Genomic DNA, 15,908 nt, shown 5'->3' on the forward strand with positions numbered 1-15,908 from the left:
CAAACACACGTCCATCGAGTTCTCAGTGATGCCGTCCAGCCATCTCATCCTCTGTCATCCCCTTCTCCTCCTGCCCCCAATTCCTCCCAGCATGAGAGTCTTTTCCAATGAGTCAACTCTTCACATGAGGTGGCCAAAGTATTGGAGTTTCAGCTTTAGCATCATTCCTTCCAAAGAACACCCAGGGCTGATCTCCTTCAGAATGGACTGGTTGGATCTCCTTGCAGTCCAACGGACTCTCAAGAGTCTTCTCCAACACCACAGTTCAAAAGCATCAATTCTTCGGCGCTCAGCCTTCTTCACAGTCCAACTCTCACATCCATACATGACCACAGGAAAAACCATAGCCTTGACTAGACGGACCTCTGTTGGCAAAGTAATGTCTCTGCTTTTGAATATGCTATCTAGGTTGGTCATAACTTTCCTTCCAAGCAGTAAGCGTCTTTTAATTTCATGGTTGCAATCGCCATCTGCAGTGATTTTGGAGCCCCCCAAAAATGAAGTCTGACACTGTTTCCACTATTTCCCCATCTATTTCCCATGAAGTGATGGGACCAGATGCCATAATCTTCATTTTCTGAATGTTGAGCTTTAAGCCAACTTCTTCACTCTCCTCTTTCATTTTCATCAAGAGGCTTTTTAGTTCCTCTTCACTTTCTGCCATAAGGGTGGTGTCATCTGCATATCTGAGGTTATTGATATTTCTCCCAGCAATCTTAATTCCAGCTTGTACTTATACAGTATAGTGATTCCCAATTTTTAAAAGTTATACTCCATTTATGGTATCCTAGGTAGTGCCATGGTAAAGAACCTGCCTGCCAGTGCAGGAGACCTGGGTTTGATCCCTGGGTCAGGAAGATCCTTTAGAGTAAGAAATGGCAACCCACTCTAGTATTCTTGCCTGGGAAATTCCATGGACAAAGGAGCCCAGCGGGCTACAGTCCATGGGGTCGTAAAGAGTTGGACATGACTGAGTGACTGAACACAGACACACACCATCTTATAGTTATTATAAAATATTGGCTATATTCCTTGTGTTGTACAATATATGCTTGTAGCTTATCTTATACCTAATAGTTTGTACATCTTACTCCTCTGCCCCTATCTTGCCCCTCCCTCCCCCTGTCTCCCCACTGGTAACCATTCTATATTTGTGAGTCCACTTAGTTTTTTTTTTTTTTAATATCCACAAGCTTGTTGTATTTTTTTAGAGTCTATTATGAAAATCAGAAGAACTAGGGAGCTAATGAAATATAACAATATGAGAAAGTTTCACAGTAGACTGCTATGTGGAAAGATTGATAGAATAAATGAGGATCCAGGAGACTTAAGAGAGGTGATAAAAGACACAAAGAGGAGAAATAAAAGTTATATTATAAGCAACTACTGTGGATAATTACAAACCATATCAGACAGCAGACTGAGGGGCTTTTCTGTTGCAATAACTGGACAAACTGAGCCTTACTTGCCCAGGGTAAGTGACTCTATACACTGTGTCCAACATGGTAAATAATAGATGCAATGCAATGGAACTCTGCCACAGTAACCTAAATAGAACAGTGGGAAAGCAAGAAGTAACCATTTATCCCCACCATTCCAATAAGAGCAGTTTTATAAGGAAAAATTAGTGATTAGAGTTAAATAAGGAAATCTATATATGTAGGAACCAAGAAGAAGAATAACAGAGGAATTGAATAGAAGTTAAAAGATAGAATCTGTGCTTTAATTAAAGACTTAGAAACAGTCAGGGAAGATATACACTCTCCACTAGAAATTTGGACTTTAGGAAATTGGGCTATAATTTTGTGTCACAGTAAATCTCAAGGCATGAATACTTGCACAAGATCAGGAAACATATCCAAGGAGAGACCATCAATCTGCTATGAATTTTATTTGGTGAGCAATTTAACTATAAATGGAAAGATCTGGTGCTCCTCAAGTATGATCGATACTGAAGGGTAGCTATTCTTCCAAGTAGAACTTTGGAATATGAACTTTATGATGATTCCACAGCAGATTAGTGTGAGCCTGTTAAAATTGTTAGTTGTAATGAAAGAACAAAATCAAGCATACTTACTCAGGCAAGTCATCAAAATATATCAAGCGAAATCTATGAGACTACTCCAGACATTGAAACAAGATAAAGCTTGAACCAGCCTATAAAACAATAGTCAAACATGGTCCTTAAGTGTCAAACAAGAAGCTGCTACAACCTTGTAATGTGTGGAACTGTCTAGCCTCCTGGCTACATGGGTCACCTGTAAAGATTATACCACAATGGCACCTCAAGATTAGATAAAAATACATTGCAATGTTTGCTTTGATTGTGTGATTGTATGTGTTAAGATGTCGGCTTCCCTGGTGGCTCAAGACGGTAAAGAATCAGCACGCAATACGAGAGACCTGAGTTGAATCCCTGTGTTGGGAAGATCCCTTGGAGGGAGGCAATGGCTACCCACTCCAGTATTCTAGTCTGGAGAATTCCATGAACAGAGGAACCTGGCAGGCTCCATGGGGTCACAAAGAGTTGGACACAACTGAGTGACTCACTTTGTTTTCAACCCTGCTCCAAGCAATGGATTGTTGTATTAAGTATGTTTGCTCTTATGGGGCAGAATTAGAATTAAAGTTAATAGTGATAAGAAATAAGAGTAAGAAATAAGAACATACTTAAGAATAAGAACTACTAGGGAAGATATTTTCAGAAGACAGAATTAAAGTAACAAGTTTTCAACAGTTATGCAGCTCTTGGGGCTTTTCCAGGTGGTGCCAGTGGTAAAGAACCTGCATGGAAATTCAGGAGACATGAGAGATACAGGTTCAATCCCTAGGTCAGGAAGATTCCCTGGAGAAGGAAATTGCAACCTGCTTCAGCAGTTTTGCCTGGAGAATCACATGGACAGAGGAGCCTGGTGGGGTACAGTTCATAGTGTTGCAGAGACGGACACAACTGAAGCAGCTTAGCATGCATGCAGCTGTTTATGGTGACTTTGTCAGATAGATAGTCCTCAACAAATCTCTGAAATATACTCCATTCTTGTTTGTTAAATGATAATTGTAATAACTTTTCTGCCTACTTTCAATGATGATAAGGAACACATAAAATGATACATTTTTCAAAGCTTTTGGTTGATATATCTGACAATGGGAAAGAGTATATGAAATCAGGACTTTTTAGGAAGAGTTACAAAATGTCTATATGAAAATACCTAAAAGTCCTATGTGACATGTAAATATTATCCAGTAGTTTTACATTCATTTTCAAAGAGATTAAGCTTTCTCATTTCATTGCTGCTGCGGCTAAGTCGCTTCAGTCGTGTCCGACTGTGTGACCCCATAGACGTCAGCCCACCAGGCTCCCCCATCCCTGGGATTCTCCAGGCAAGAGTACTGGAGTGGGTTGCCATTTCCTTCTCCAATGCATGAAAGTGAGAAGTGAAAGTGAAGTCACTCAGTCATGCCCGACTCTTAGCGACCCCATGGACTGCAGCCTACCAGGCTCCTCCATCCACGGGATTTTCCAGGCAAGAGTACTGGAGTGGGGTGCCATTGCCTTCTGTGTCTCATTTCACTGGATATCAGTAAATACACTGTTATAGTTGGAATAAGTTTTTGTTTCATTATTTTGAGCATTTTCTTCACCAAATTAAATTCTTCTTGGGAGTCTACTCAGTGCTGCTAGGAATAGTAATGAGGGAGAAAAAAAAAAACAACAATGAAAAAGCAGCCTTTCAAGAAATAGTGAATTATATGCCATTTAAGGGTAAGATTTTGTTCCCAAGGGAGTTATGTAACTCTGTGCATTATTAACCCACTACTATCCAACTAGATTCATTTTTTACATCAAAGCTGGCGATTGTACTCTTGTATGGACAATCATATCTTAACACACTAGAGATATTTAGACATTTTCTCTAGGGTATATGTCTTATTTTCTCAAGGCTCCTATCCCTCCAGGTGCCCTGGAGGAGGGCATGTCAACCCACTCCAGTATTCTTGCCTGGAGAATCGCCATGGACAGAGGAGCCTGACAGGCTACAGTCCATAGGGTCACAAAGAGTCGGACATGACTGAGTGACTAAGCACAGCAAAGCACATCCCTTCAGATCACATTTAAAACTTGTTTTTCTCCTAACAGTATAACCCTTAGCTCACAAACCAACCAACCAACAAAATTGTCCAAAAAGAAAAAATAACCTCTAGTTCCTGACATTACTTGAGAGTTATTTGTATTGACAGATACAACTGTCGGTCTCAAGGGTCAAATCTCTTCAGGGTAGTAGTCTTTGAAGGTGATCTCCATTTATACCCCCGAGGAATGAAACTGCATTTTAGCAAGGTAAGGAAAACCATTGAACTCTTTACCCTTGTCACAGTTCCATCTTAACGACCCTAGTAAAATGCTGAAAGCATCTCCAGAGGTATTGTTTAGTTTAACACAAGTATTCATATAAAGTAGACCAGGCAGTCACAGGAAAAACAACTTCAGTGTTTCAGATTCCTTTAATCAAAGATGCCATTAACAAAATGTGTTGTTTAAAACACATGAATACACATGTCTCTAGATGATAAATTCTGGTAATACTAATCATTTTTAAATAGTTTTATTCTTAGTTAAACTTGGGGAAACTGGCCTTTCTTGAAACCATTATCTTCTCAATTTTTACTGTTGGCAACTCCTAACTTCCAGTTTTGGAAAATCAGTTGTGTTGCAGTTCATTTTATAGAGGAAAAATTGTTTGTTTGTTTGTTTTTTTTGAATAAAGCTTTTTGGCTCCAGGTTTAAGAGACATAGAGACATATATTCTGTTTGAAAGTTTTGATGTGAGCAGGCTTATCTTTGGGTACTTTTTCCTGGTGTATGAGTCTCTGATACTACTCCCTTATAATACATCCACGTGTTGAGAAAAGTTCCATTAATACTGGGAATTTCTGCCCTCTTGGAATCACAGCATGCTTTGAAAGAAGACTGAACAATGTGTCAGCAGGCATGACACTATAAAGTGGAGAAGTGGTAGATCTGCTTTTTCCTACTCTTGAGTATAGAGACTGAGAAGTGACCTACCTGTTCTTAAAGATAGACTCTCCATGGTCCAACTGGAATCAAGCATGGAATCAAGTATGGAAAAGAAGACAAAATTTCTCTTTTAGCTCAGTTGTCCCATTCCCATCTAGAGGTTGTTTCTCCTTTGAACAATTCTGGTCGTGGGAGATAATTCTTGTCTAGCCTTCTTCAGAGCCTCAAGGTTATCTGGAAAAACTGGCCTTTAAAAAAATGTCAATTTGTTTGGGGGCTTGCAACATGCAATTCTCCAATTGAATGTGTCCCATCAGACCCTGGAGGGTGACTCACTTAAGATATGAATATATTTTTCTTCTTGATGAGTAAGCATATATAAACTATATGCCTCTAAGGAATTTGAGGAATTTTATACAACCTAGAAAAGCTGAATTCATTTGCTATAGATATAATAGAAGGGTAAAGTTTATATTCGTTTATTTATGTCTATCGCATTCTGCATAAGGAGAATTTGTATGGTGAAAATTGGTGATCAAGTGTAGTGTATACTGTGATAAATTATCAAGACCATGACCTTTTTTATGCTTGTGGCCTAAGCACTGTATGTTTCACTTTTGTAATGACTGCTGCTGCTGCTGCTGCTGCTAAGTCTCTTCAGTCGTGTCCAACTCTGTGCGACCCATAGACGGCAGCCCACCAGGCTCTGCCATCCCTGGGATTCTCCAGGCAAGAACACTGGAGTGGGTTGCCATTTCCTTCTCCAATGCATGAAAGTGGAAAGTGAAAGTGAAGTTGCTCAGTAAGTGTCCGACTCCTCCTGACCCCATGGACTGCAGCCTACCAGGCTCCTCTGTCCATGGATTTTCCAGGCAAGAGTACTGGAGTGGGGTGCCATTGTCTTCTCTGTCTTCCTTAGATCAAGAGCTTTTAAGGATGATGTGCTCACTGACACCTGAATTATTAGTAGCTCACCAGGTCTGTGTTCCTTCCAAACACACTAAACTTAAAATGATAAAAACACCCCAAAAATAAAGTCATTGCTGATTTGTTCAAGGTGAGAGTATACAGTCTTAAACTAGACACTGGATTTGAATAGAAAACAATTAGAGACTATACTCACTTGAGGCTCAATGGAACTGCAGATTAAGAAAAAAAAAGAAATTTTATTTCACAGATTGGGAAGGATTATAGAGTTGTTTAGTGGAAATCATAACTCAGAAGAGGCTTCTAGATTTTGATGAGTATAAATCATGTTTTACATTCTGGAAGCAGTGTCTTCAGAGTGCAAACCTTAAGATAGTGTCTTAAGAGTGCAAACCTTGAGATATATCTGAATTCTCAAGCTTAACCTGCTTTTGTAACTTTGAAAAGAAACTAAAGTAAAACTTATCTATGATCATTGTTAAGATAACTTACCTTTGAAAATGTGGAGTTAAATATATAAATTCTAAATTCTGAAGTCTCTGGCCATGGGACTAAATTTTGGTCCATATTTGAGTTTATATGACTCTATGAGGGTATATTTTTCATGATATCATTGACATTGAAGTTGAGAGTCACTCACTATCCTTGCTTTATTTGCCGCAAACCTGGAATTAGGGTTTGATGTGCTCTGACTGATATAGTTCAGTCTATCAAATTCCAAAGTTCTCACTGATTTGATTCACAATGATGAGAGAGTATCACCAGACCTAAAATTGTTTATCTTTGCAAAAATACAGTGCTTTTTGGATTACCTTTGTATTACTGCTGAATATCCATAATTTCAATAGCTAAAAGATGCTACTTTGCCAGTATTATGGATGAAAACTAATGTGGTCTGCAAAATATGAAACTCTGTATGGGCTCACTATTGAAAGAAAAAGTAGACACCCCTAAACTTGTCCATCTTCAAAAAATGACTTGTAATGGTCATGATTGCACAAGAACCTGAATGTACTTAATGTCACTGAACTGTAAACTTAAAAATTGGTTAAAGTAGTAAATTTCATGTTATGAATATTTTACCACAAGTAAACAAATGATACTTTCTACTTTAATGTACATAGCAAGTAGACCCTGAGACCAGTTTTGGGGTCTCTGATGCTTAACTGAGAGAGCAAAAAGAAATGTAACCTTTTGCCATATTCAGGTTGGTATAAGGATAGTTGAGAAATATATCGTATGAATGTATAGAAACATGGAGGTATTCTGTAATAATTTAATAGTAATAAGAGAAATTATGAAATAAGGGATATAGGGGACAAAGTTTTAGAAAAGAAAAAGGGCTAAAATATGAGGGGAAAAGTGATGAGATGGCTAATAAGGACTGGAGGACAGTGAATGTAGAACCCAAGGGTGATACCATGGGTATATGCTAAGAAGATTCCCAGGAGAGTGAGGAAGTCATCACAATGGTTTCCAAATGGAGCAGTAACTAAAATTGGAAAATGAAGATAATTATATGAGCAGAATGGATCAAGTGATAAAATAGTTGGGAGATGATCTACTAATACAAAATTGATAAAATATTATAATGAAACTGAAAATGCTTTGTCAATTTTCAGGCGTATGAGGGCCTAAAATTATGAAGTTTATCACTATCTAGTGAGGTAAGGAGTGCAAACTTTAGGTATATTCTGTAATATCTTGTTTTAACACTTCTATTCCCACTATCCGTCCATTTTGCCATCTGGAAGCAATTCATACTCTAAAAGTACTTGTGGTTTTTCTTCTTAAAGTATTATAACAATTTATGTAAAGTGAAAACTACACTGAAACCGTAATATACATCATTAATGGAAATACATATATAAAAGTGAAGAAAAGTCAATTTGACCTTACAGCAGACAACTGCTATTACATATCAATAGTAGGGCAATGAGAGGGAGGGGTAAGGAAGAGGATGACCATTACTATATCTATTACCTACAATTTTAGTACATAGAATCAGATCATATACCATGGGTACACAGTGTGTAACAATGAAAATTAATAATAATATTTATTGAATACCTAATATATACTGAATTTTGTACTATGCATGAGTACATTAGCTGTCTTATTTTACTTAAACTTTGTATTTCTCTAAGGAGGTAAGTAATCTATTATCCTATTTTTCAGAAGAGAAAAGTGAGGTTGAGTCACTTCAGGTTTAATTAAATAACTTAAAGCAAGTAATTGCAAAAACAGGATAAGGAGACTCAGGGGTGGGTCTATCCATTTACTGTCCCACCCAGTGAAGCCCTTTCAATCTCCCATGTTGCTCTTTTGTCATATCTTGTCCCCTTCAAGATCACCCCGGTACTCATGTCTGCCTCATTTCAGAGGGAGAGTATCTTTTTTTCTTGTCTGAGAGAAAGGGACCAAGTGAGCACACATGTAATTTGCCTCAGAGCCTGGACCCATGAAGGGATGGCTCTACTGACTGCCCTTCAGATAAGCACTTCTTGGTTCAACCCAATTGAATCTGACTCCAGGAACCATTGGAAGAGAGAGAGAACTGGACATTAAAGTAGATTTATTTTCATAATAGCCCTGTGAAATGGAGGAACAATTGTCACATCCATTTTATGAGAAAACTAATGTCCTGAAATTTGAACGAGTTTCTTCAGGTCATAGAGCTGAAGGCCACTCCATCCCCGGCTGCTCTGGTTACACAGCCCCTGCTCTTTCTACCATGTTTCCTCCTTAAAGAGCTAAATGAAGCCTGCTAGAAGTCTTCCCCAAATTGTTTGATAAGATGGCAAAGAACTGCACTGGCTTGACTGTGAATGTGGCCAAGCTGGAAAGCAAAGCCTCTCTTGATGTGATCTGCTTGACCTGACCTGCCTCAAAGAGGTCAACCCTAACAGTTTGGAAGTCACACCATCAAAGATGGTACTCAGCCTTTTGTAGAACCACACACCCTGAGTGTGACTCCATCTTTCAAATGTGGATCTCAGTTTTCTTGCCAAAGGGCTGCCAAGGACTTAGTTCTGTTAACAACTACCAGCATGCAGACAGTGAGCCCTCTGTTATGACTGTTGCCCTGGTCCCAGTATATAGGGTGGGGTCCTTTCTGTGTGTTCTCAGAAGTTCTTCCTCAGAGCCCTTATGTTAGTTTGTAATTATATATTCACCAACATGATCATTTATGTACTGTCTACTGCTAGCTTGTAAATTCCATGAAGGTAGGGTTGTGCTTGTTTTATGTATCCTGAACCCCTAAAATAGTGCTGAATAAGCTTTTGTTGAATGAATGAATGCTTTCCCATCATAGAATCAGATTTTCCCCTAATTATCTGGCCATAAAGAAAATACTCAGAGGTTGTATGTGTCTTGGATAAATATGGACCTCATTGTTTTTGAAGCCTGTCTAACTATTTGTTTGGTGGAGAGCAAAGCTATAGGACAATGCTTATTCTTGCTCTGCCACTCTGAACTCTGGAGGACTTAAGCTTCTCCAAAAGCAGAGAAGAGCTCAGCTTACCTCTTTCTGGTGGTATTTGATGGCCACCTTCAGCTTGGCTAGATCATGGTACTTTTGAGGGTCAAGCTCTTCACTGTGGTCATCTCGATGGTTGAGGATGATCTCCAGTTCCCGGGAGCTCCGAGCCTGGTCCAGCAGGTCTTTGGCAAAGAGCTTGCACTGCTGGGAGAGCTCCTCGTACTCAGCCTTGAACTCATTCTCCACCTTGCTAAGCTCCTTGAGCTCCCAGCCCAGGCGGAAGGCAGTTAGGATGGGGTCCTCACTTGATAAGGCGATGAGTGAGGGACTTGCCAGGGCTTTATAGATGTTCAGTCGGGAACGGGAGTGGCGCAGGCTGTCTACCTCTGAACTGGACACACACTCCACACAGTTGCAGCGTATCTGATGGGGCCGGGGAATAGTGACCCGTTTTTGGACGAGCAGTTTGATGATCTCATAGTTGTTGGTGTGGGCAGCCAGCATGATGGGAGTAATGTCCGGTGTGAACTCAGAGAACTGAGTGTCCATCATAAGAGTGGGGACCTAGGTACATGAAAATGAAAACAAACAAACAAACAAAATAGTGTAAGATTAAGGCTTGGAGCACAGAGCCCATCAAATGTTAATGATTCAGGAACTGGGGTCACCAGTTTTTCAGACAGTTCTTCTTATAATAGCTAGTTGTAAAATCCTTACCTGGTGGCTTAGATGGTAAAGAATCTGCCTGTAATGCAGGAGACCTGGGTTCAATCCCTGGGCTAGAAGATCCCCTGGGGAAGGGAATGGCAACCCACTCCAGTATTCTTGTCTATAGAATTCTACAGACAGATGAGCTTGGCGGGCTACAGTCCATAGCATCACAAAGAGTTGGACACAACTGAGTGACTAACACACACACACATGCCAGGCATACTTTGGATATATTTACTCATTTAATCCCCACAATGACCTTATAAGGTAAATATTCTCCCCAAATGAAGAATTTGAGGCACACCGAGTTTAAAGAAGGTTATTCAGCTTTACATGCAGAGCCAGGATTCAACCTCAGACAATATGACCCTAGAGCTTGGCTCTTAAAATATGCCAGTTCTGTCTGAGGCACAATGAGAGATATGGGGCTTCCCAGGTGGCACTAGTGGTAAAGAAGCCACCTGCCAGTGCAGGAGATGTAAGAGATGTGGGTTCGATTCCTGGGTTGGGAAAATCCCATGGAGGAGGGCATGGCAACACACTCCAATATTCTTGCCTGGAGAATCTCATGGACAGAGGAGCCTGGTGGGCTACAGTCCATGGAGTCACAAAGAATCGGACATGACTGATGTGATGTAGCATACACATGCATGCCGGGAGCCATCGTGAGGAACTCCGCCCGTGGCAAAGGTCATGAGGAAGGAGGCTCGGCATACACAAAGGTGGGACTGAGCCTCAGGAGTCCCCCTGGAAATTCTCGAGCACCTACCCCCAAAACCAGAGTCTGCCTACTTTACTGTTTTGTGCTCTCACCTACACCTCTGACTCTACAGGGGGCTGTCCCCCACCACCTCTCTCTGAAAAAGAGTTAACTTACAGCTCCAGTTGATAAAGTTCCTGGGTGTGACAAGAATGTTTCAACCTACAAACTCCTTTGGAAGTCCTCTAGCCTGCCTGAACAGGTTCTTCCGGCCACATGTGATTGTTCACAGCCTCCCAAACGTGAGAGGTATTGAGATGTTCTAAACTGTCTAAATACAGATTTCTTTGAACAGGTAAAAGATTGATTAGAAATTGTATTGGTGAAGGGTTTTTCACTTTTTGGGCCAATGTTTGCTGCTAAGTTTCCATATCCCTTACCTACTGTGTCCCTGGCAGTGTATTGATTAATATAATTGGTGTATAGAAATGTAAGTAGTAGCTTTAATGTTTGTAACTTGGACCCTTGAGTTAATTCTTTTTCTTGTTATAGCCCACCACACCTTTGCCCTATAGGAATGCAACTTTATCTAATGCTTTCGGAGAGTGGTGCCTGACTTTAGAATAATCACCTTTAGAGAAAAATAAGTTTTCTGAAGAAAGGGTCATAAAATGTTAACAGGCCTCTTGGCCAGAAGATGATGTAAATCACCTAAATTTTGCATATGATAAGTTTGCAGGAAGAAAGCCTGGCTTACTGCTGACTCTACCCCTTCCCCCATTATACTCTATGCACAACTTAAGGTATAAAAATTACTTTGGAAAATAAAGTGCGGGCCCTGTTCACCGAAACTTGGTCTCCCCATGTCGTTCTTTCTCTCACCTTCTGGCTGAATTCCCATCTGGAGCGTGGAGGCTCGTCAAGCCTACTAATTATGCCTGGGCTTCTAAGATCTGACCAGGGAGGCCTTAGTGTCTCCTCTCCTTCAGGAGAATGGGAGGATGCCTGCGGCCTATGTAGGTGACATAAATTCCTTGCCTTGGAATTTTATTAGCTTTCCACGTCAACCAAGTTATTCAGCCTCTTTTCTCCACTGAATATTCCTGCTGAGCTATCCTTATTCTATTACTCTTTATATCTCTAATATTTAATTAAAGCTATTGTATCCAGTTCGCCGATGCCATCCCCGCTTCAAATTCCCTGGATCCACCGGGGCTGGACCCCGGCACATGCATGCACAGAGAAGTGAAGGACATTTTTCTTGGAACTTGGTTAGGTAGATCAGACTTACATATATTGGTAAGTAGGAGTATGTGTTCATTCCAAATGAGCAGTAGAGACTGCAGAAATATTTGTCTGAAAGGTTAAAGACAACCAGTGATCATAAAGACTATGTCACTAAATCAAGCCCTGGGGGCTGAAGAGAAGACATTCCCAAATTGTGACCCTGACTTTGTAACTTGAGTGGATCAAAGACCAAGGCCAGACAGTATTCCTCCAGCTTCCTGTAGACCCCAGCAAAATAGAGAGAATCTGTTATTATTAGGGAGAATTACTCTGTAAATGAGGACCTCTAGGCTGGAGGGATGGGATGAAAGTGAAAGCCGCTCAGTCATGTCTGATTCTTTGCTACCCCATGGACTGTAGCCCTCCAGGCTCCTCTGTCCATAGAATTTTTCAGGCAAGAATACCGGAGTGGGTTGCCATTCCCTTCTCCAGGGCATTTTCCCAACCCAGGGATTGAACCTGGGCCTCCTGCATTGCAGGCAGATTCTTTACCATCTGAAGTATGAGTTACCAATAGCAAAAAGAGATCTGATAAAATTGGTATGTCCATGATGTGAGACTTGGTGTAAATAGCAGCTATAGGTGAAAGGCATGGGGTTCTTTGGGTATTCATGATCATATACTTCTGGGTGAGTGTACAGATCCAAATCAATGAATTAAAAAAAGAATCTTTCAACTTGAAAATGTGCCTTTTGGGATATGCTACACCCAACAGAAGAGTCTCAGTGTTGTAGAATCTGGATCTAAATCACAAGGAGGACTGGAATAGTCTGAGAACATTTCATGGAGGGGTGGAGGGTCTGAGGATGCAAAGCATGGATAAAATTCCAGGATATTGTAAAATATTGATCTGAATACATTTTTTTTTAAAGCAAAGCTCCAAATACTCAGTTAACTGCAGAGAACAAAAGAATGTGGATAATGGAGATTCTCATAGAATAGACAAATACTATTTTAATTGCTACTTTCTTTTGATTCTTAAAAATAATTTTGGAAACCCATGGTTGCTGGCAAACTGACAAAAGGATGGGTTGTAATTTTCATCATCTTTGCCTCCTTCCCACCTTGGATGCGGCTTTCCCAAACAGGGCAGTGGCCAGAAACCTGGGAGTGGGAGAAAAATGGTGGAAAAGTTTGCCAGGAATCTGTTTCCTTCATGGGGTGGTTGCATCAGCCTTTGAATAGTAGAGAATTGGCTGCACATTGATCATCAATTGCTTGGATGGAGCAGCAAGTAAACATTGTTAAACATTTAGAGGGAGCAGCTACCAACAAGATAGCAGGAAGTGAGCAACTGGCTCATAAAGTAAATTGGACACAGGAAAGAATAATCTCAGAAATTAACATAAGCCTGCAGGCTAAGGAAGAAGTAGGTCTGAGTGGGCCTAGTAATGAATGTAAACACAACAACCGGCATAAAGCCTAGAATTGGGCCAGATGACAAGTGAGCCATGTATCATAGACTGCCTGGGAAGAAAGGAGCTCAGACCCAGAATCTGTCCCTCCTTGGTGCACAGGGGCATTTCTTAATCTCTGTCATGATCTCAAGGCTGGAGATGGGGGGTGGAGGGAAGATGGCTGGCAGCACAGAATTCACTGGGTTAGACTGGAGGTACGAGTCTATTCCTTCTCACGATGTTCTTTCTGTTCACTCCCTCTACCCACTTCCTTGCTCTTTCTTTTCTTACTCTTTTTCCTTCTCTATGTCAATGCTGACAGACGTGTCCAAGACACACAATGGTACTTGTGAATAATGCTTAGCCCCATTTGTGTCATGGAGCTGAAAGGTTGCTGTCTATGCCTAGAGTATGACATGCTTTCCAGAGCCATCTGAATCCATTGTCGTTGACTGGGTGCTCAACAAGGAGCCTCTGATTATCCATTTGTCTTTCTGGGTACAAAACAACAGAGAGTAAATTTTTTCAAAAGAAATTGGTCTTCAGTGGCCAACCATGTCCTCCTACCAAGATTGCCTTTTCTCCTCCAGTTAGCCTTATCATTCACAGATTGCCACACCCACCTCATTCGTTGCTCTATGTATATCCTTGAGGGATCCCCTGTGTGGATCACCACTTCTCTGCCAGTGAAGGGCCATTGTAAGCCCTGACTTCTTCCATAGATCTTCCCCTTAACTTGATCCCATCCCTCATTGACCACCCAGATGTTGTGGGCACTAGGTTACATCCAAGATACCACTCTTCTGAGGTGGGCTTATATTTGTCTATATTTCATATATGTATTTTTTGCTTCCTCAATAAGGTTGTGAGGTCTCCAAAGGCAGAGCTGTCTTAGTCTGCTATTGTTTTCCCCATAGCATCTAGAACAGTATTAGACATACAGCAGGCACTCAGCTAAAAGGAAACTCAGTGTCCTATTCTCAAATTAAGAAGCCGACTTTTGTTTACAAGCCTGGCTCCCACAATTGGAATCAATGTGAACTAGTGTCCTTGGGTCTTTTCTTTCTATGTTCAGCTAAGAAGGAAGACATTTTAAGACTCTAAGGAAGGTAAGTAGATAGGCTCTATATGGATGAGTCTATGACTTTCTATATGAATACCCCGAGGTTACAAACACCTAGGACAATCCCTGCTTGTCATTTTCACAATGCTATTACTCTAAGATGGAGCCTCTGATCCAAAGACTACAGATTTCTACTCCTCTTCCCTCCTCTGCATCTTCTCATTCTGCTACTCATCCCTCTCTAGACCGTGCAGGTACCATGGATTATCACCAGGACAACCATGTAAAGAGAGAGTCTATAATTAGGATCAGAGGTTTCTGATAATAATCAGGACTTTGTAATATGGTCTGCAACAAGGGCCAAAGAGATAACAGGTAACAGAATTAAGAGCTAAGTGAGGGTGCAGATGCATAATTTGCGTGAGTGAATGGTAGAAACGGGTGAGCTGTGGAGCACGTGCCCTCTCAAAGGGGGCATCTGCCGCTCCATTCCTTGCTCCCATATGCATGAATGAAGGGCTGGTGTTGTAATTTTTCAAGAGAAGTCAGAAATGTGGATCTGGAGGTAGCTTTTCCTACAGTCTTCAATGTTGGCTCAAAAAAGTTAAAGATAGTGTGCAGGCCAAACAAAATACATGTATGATGCAATTTAGGCCAGAGTGAGCCAGTGTGTGACCTTTAAGCTAGCAGAGAAGTTGTGAGACTAAGGAGGGATGGGAGAGAATGCTAGACATTTAGGCCAGGGCCAGAAAATAAAAGGTCTCATATGCTATGAGAAGGAACTTAATATGATCTGTTGACCATAGGGAGCCATTGAAGAGTTTTAATCAGGAAAGTAGCATGGTTGAACAAGTGTTTTACAAAGATCAGTTTGGCTAAAGTGTGGGGAATTGACAGAGGTATATGTGCTGATAAATATTTAACAAGTAGCTTTCCACTTTAAAAAATCTTGATTTATAGTGTTTGCCAATTTTTGTGGTGTAAATACTCCCACTGTGGCCAATTTCAAGCTACCAATATGACATCCTGGAAGACAGAGTTGGGAGAGATGCACACAACCAATCCTTACCAGCTGGTATAAGCCAGCTCCAGCAAATCATTGGATAAGTTTCAGAAAGATAAGACTAGTTAAAAGATATCCACAGACCAGGTGAAAAGATGGCAAGATCTTAAACTAGACAGTGATTCCAGAGATAGAAGAGATTTTAAGACATTCATTGGATGTATCAGGTAATACTGCAGGGAGCAGAAATCAAGGATGTCAGGTTCAGCATTGCATGCCTGATTGAATGGTGGTGTCACCATTGGAGATAGTGAATACA

The 15,908-nt window shown here is 40.8% G+C and overlaps 1 protein-coding gene across 1 annotated transcript in view; it reads right to left on the reverse strand.

The window, feature by feature from the left end:
* Positions 1 to 15,908, reverse strand: part of TRPC5 (transient receptor potential cation channel subfamily C member 5) — a 177,003-nt gene that overhangs the window by 122,732 nt on the left and 38,363 nt on the right. The window contains exon 2 of the mRNA XM_055564307.1: positions 9,471 to 9,992. Within this exon, the coding sequence (XP_055420282.1) occupies positions 9,471 to 9,992 (522 nt within the window). The remainder of the gene's footprint in view (positions 1 to 9,470; positions 9,993 to 15,908) is intronic.

The sequence above is a fragment of the Bubalus kerabau genome, chromosome X, assembly GCF_029407905.1.
Source record: "Bubalus kerabau isolate K-KA32 ecotype Philippines breed swamp buffalo chromosome X, PCC_UOA_SB_1v2, whole genome shotgun sequence".
NCBI classification, from domain to species: Eukaryota; Metazoa; Chordata; class Mammalia; order Artiodactyla; family Bovidae; genus Bubalus; species Bubalus kerabau.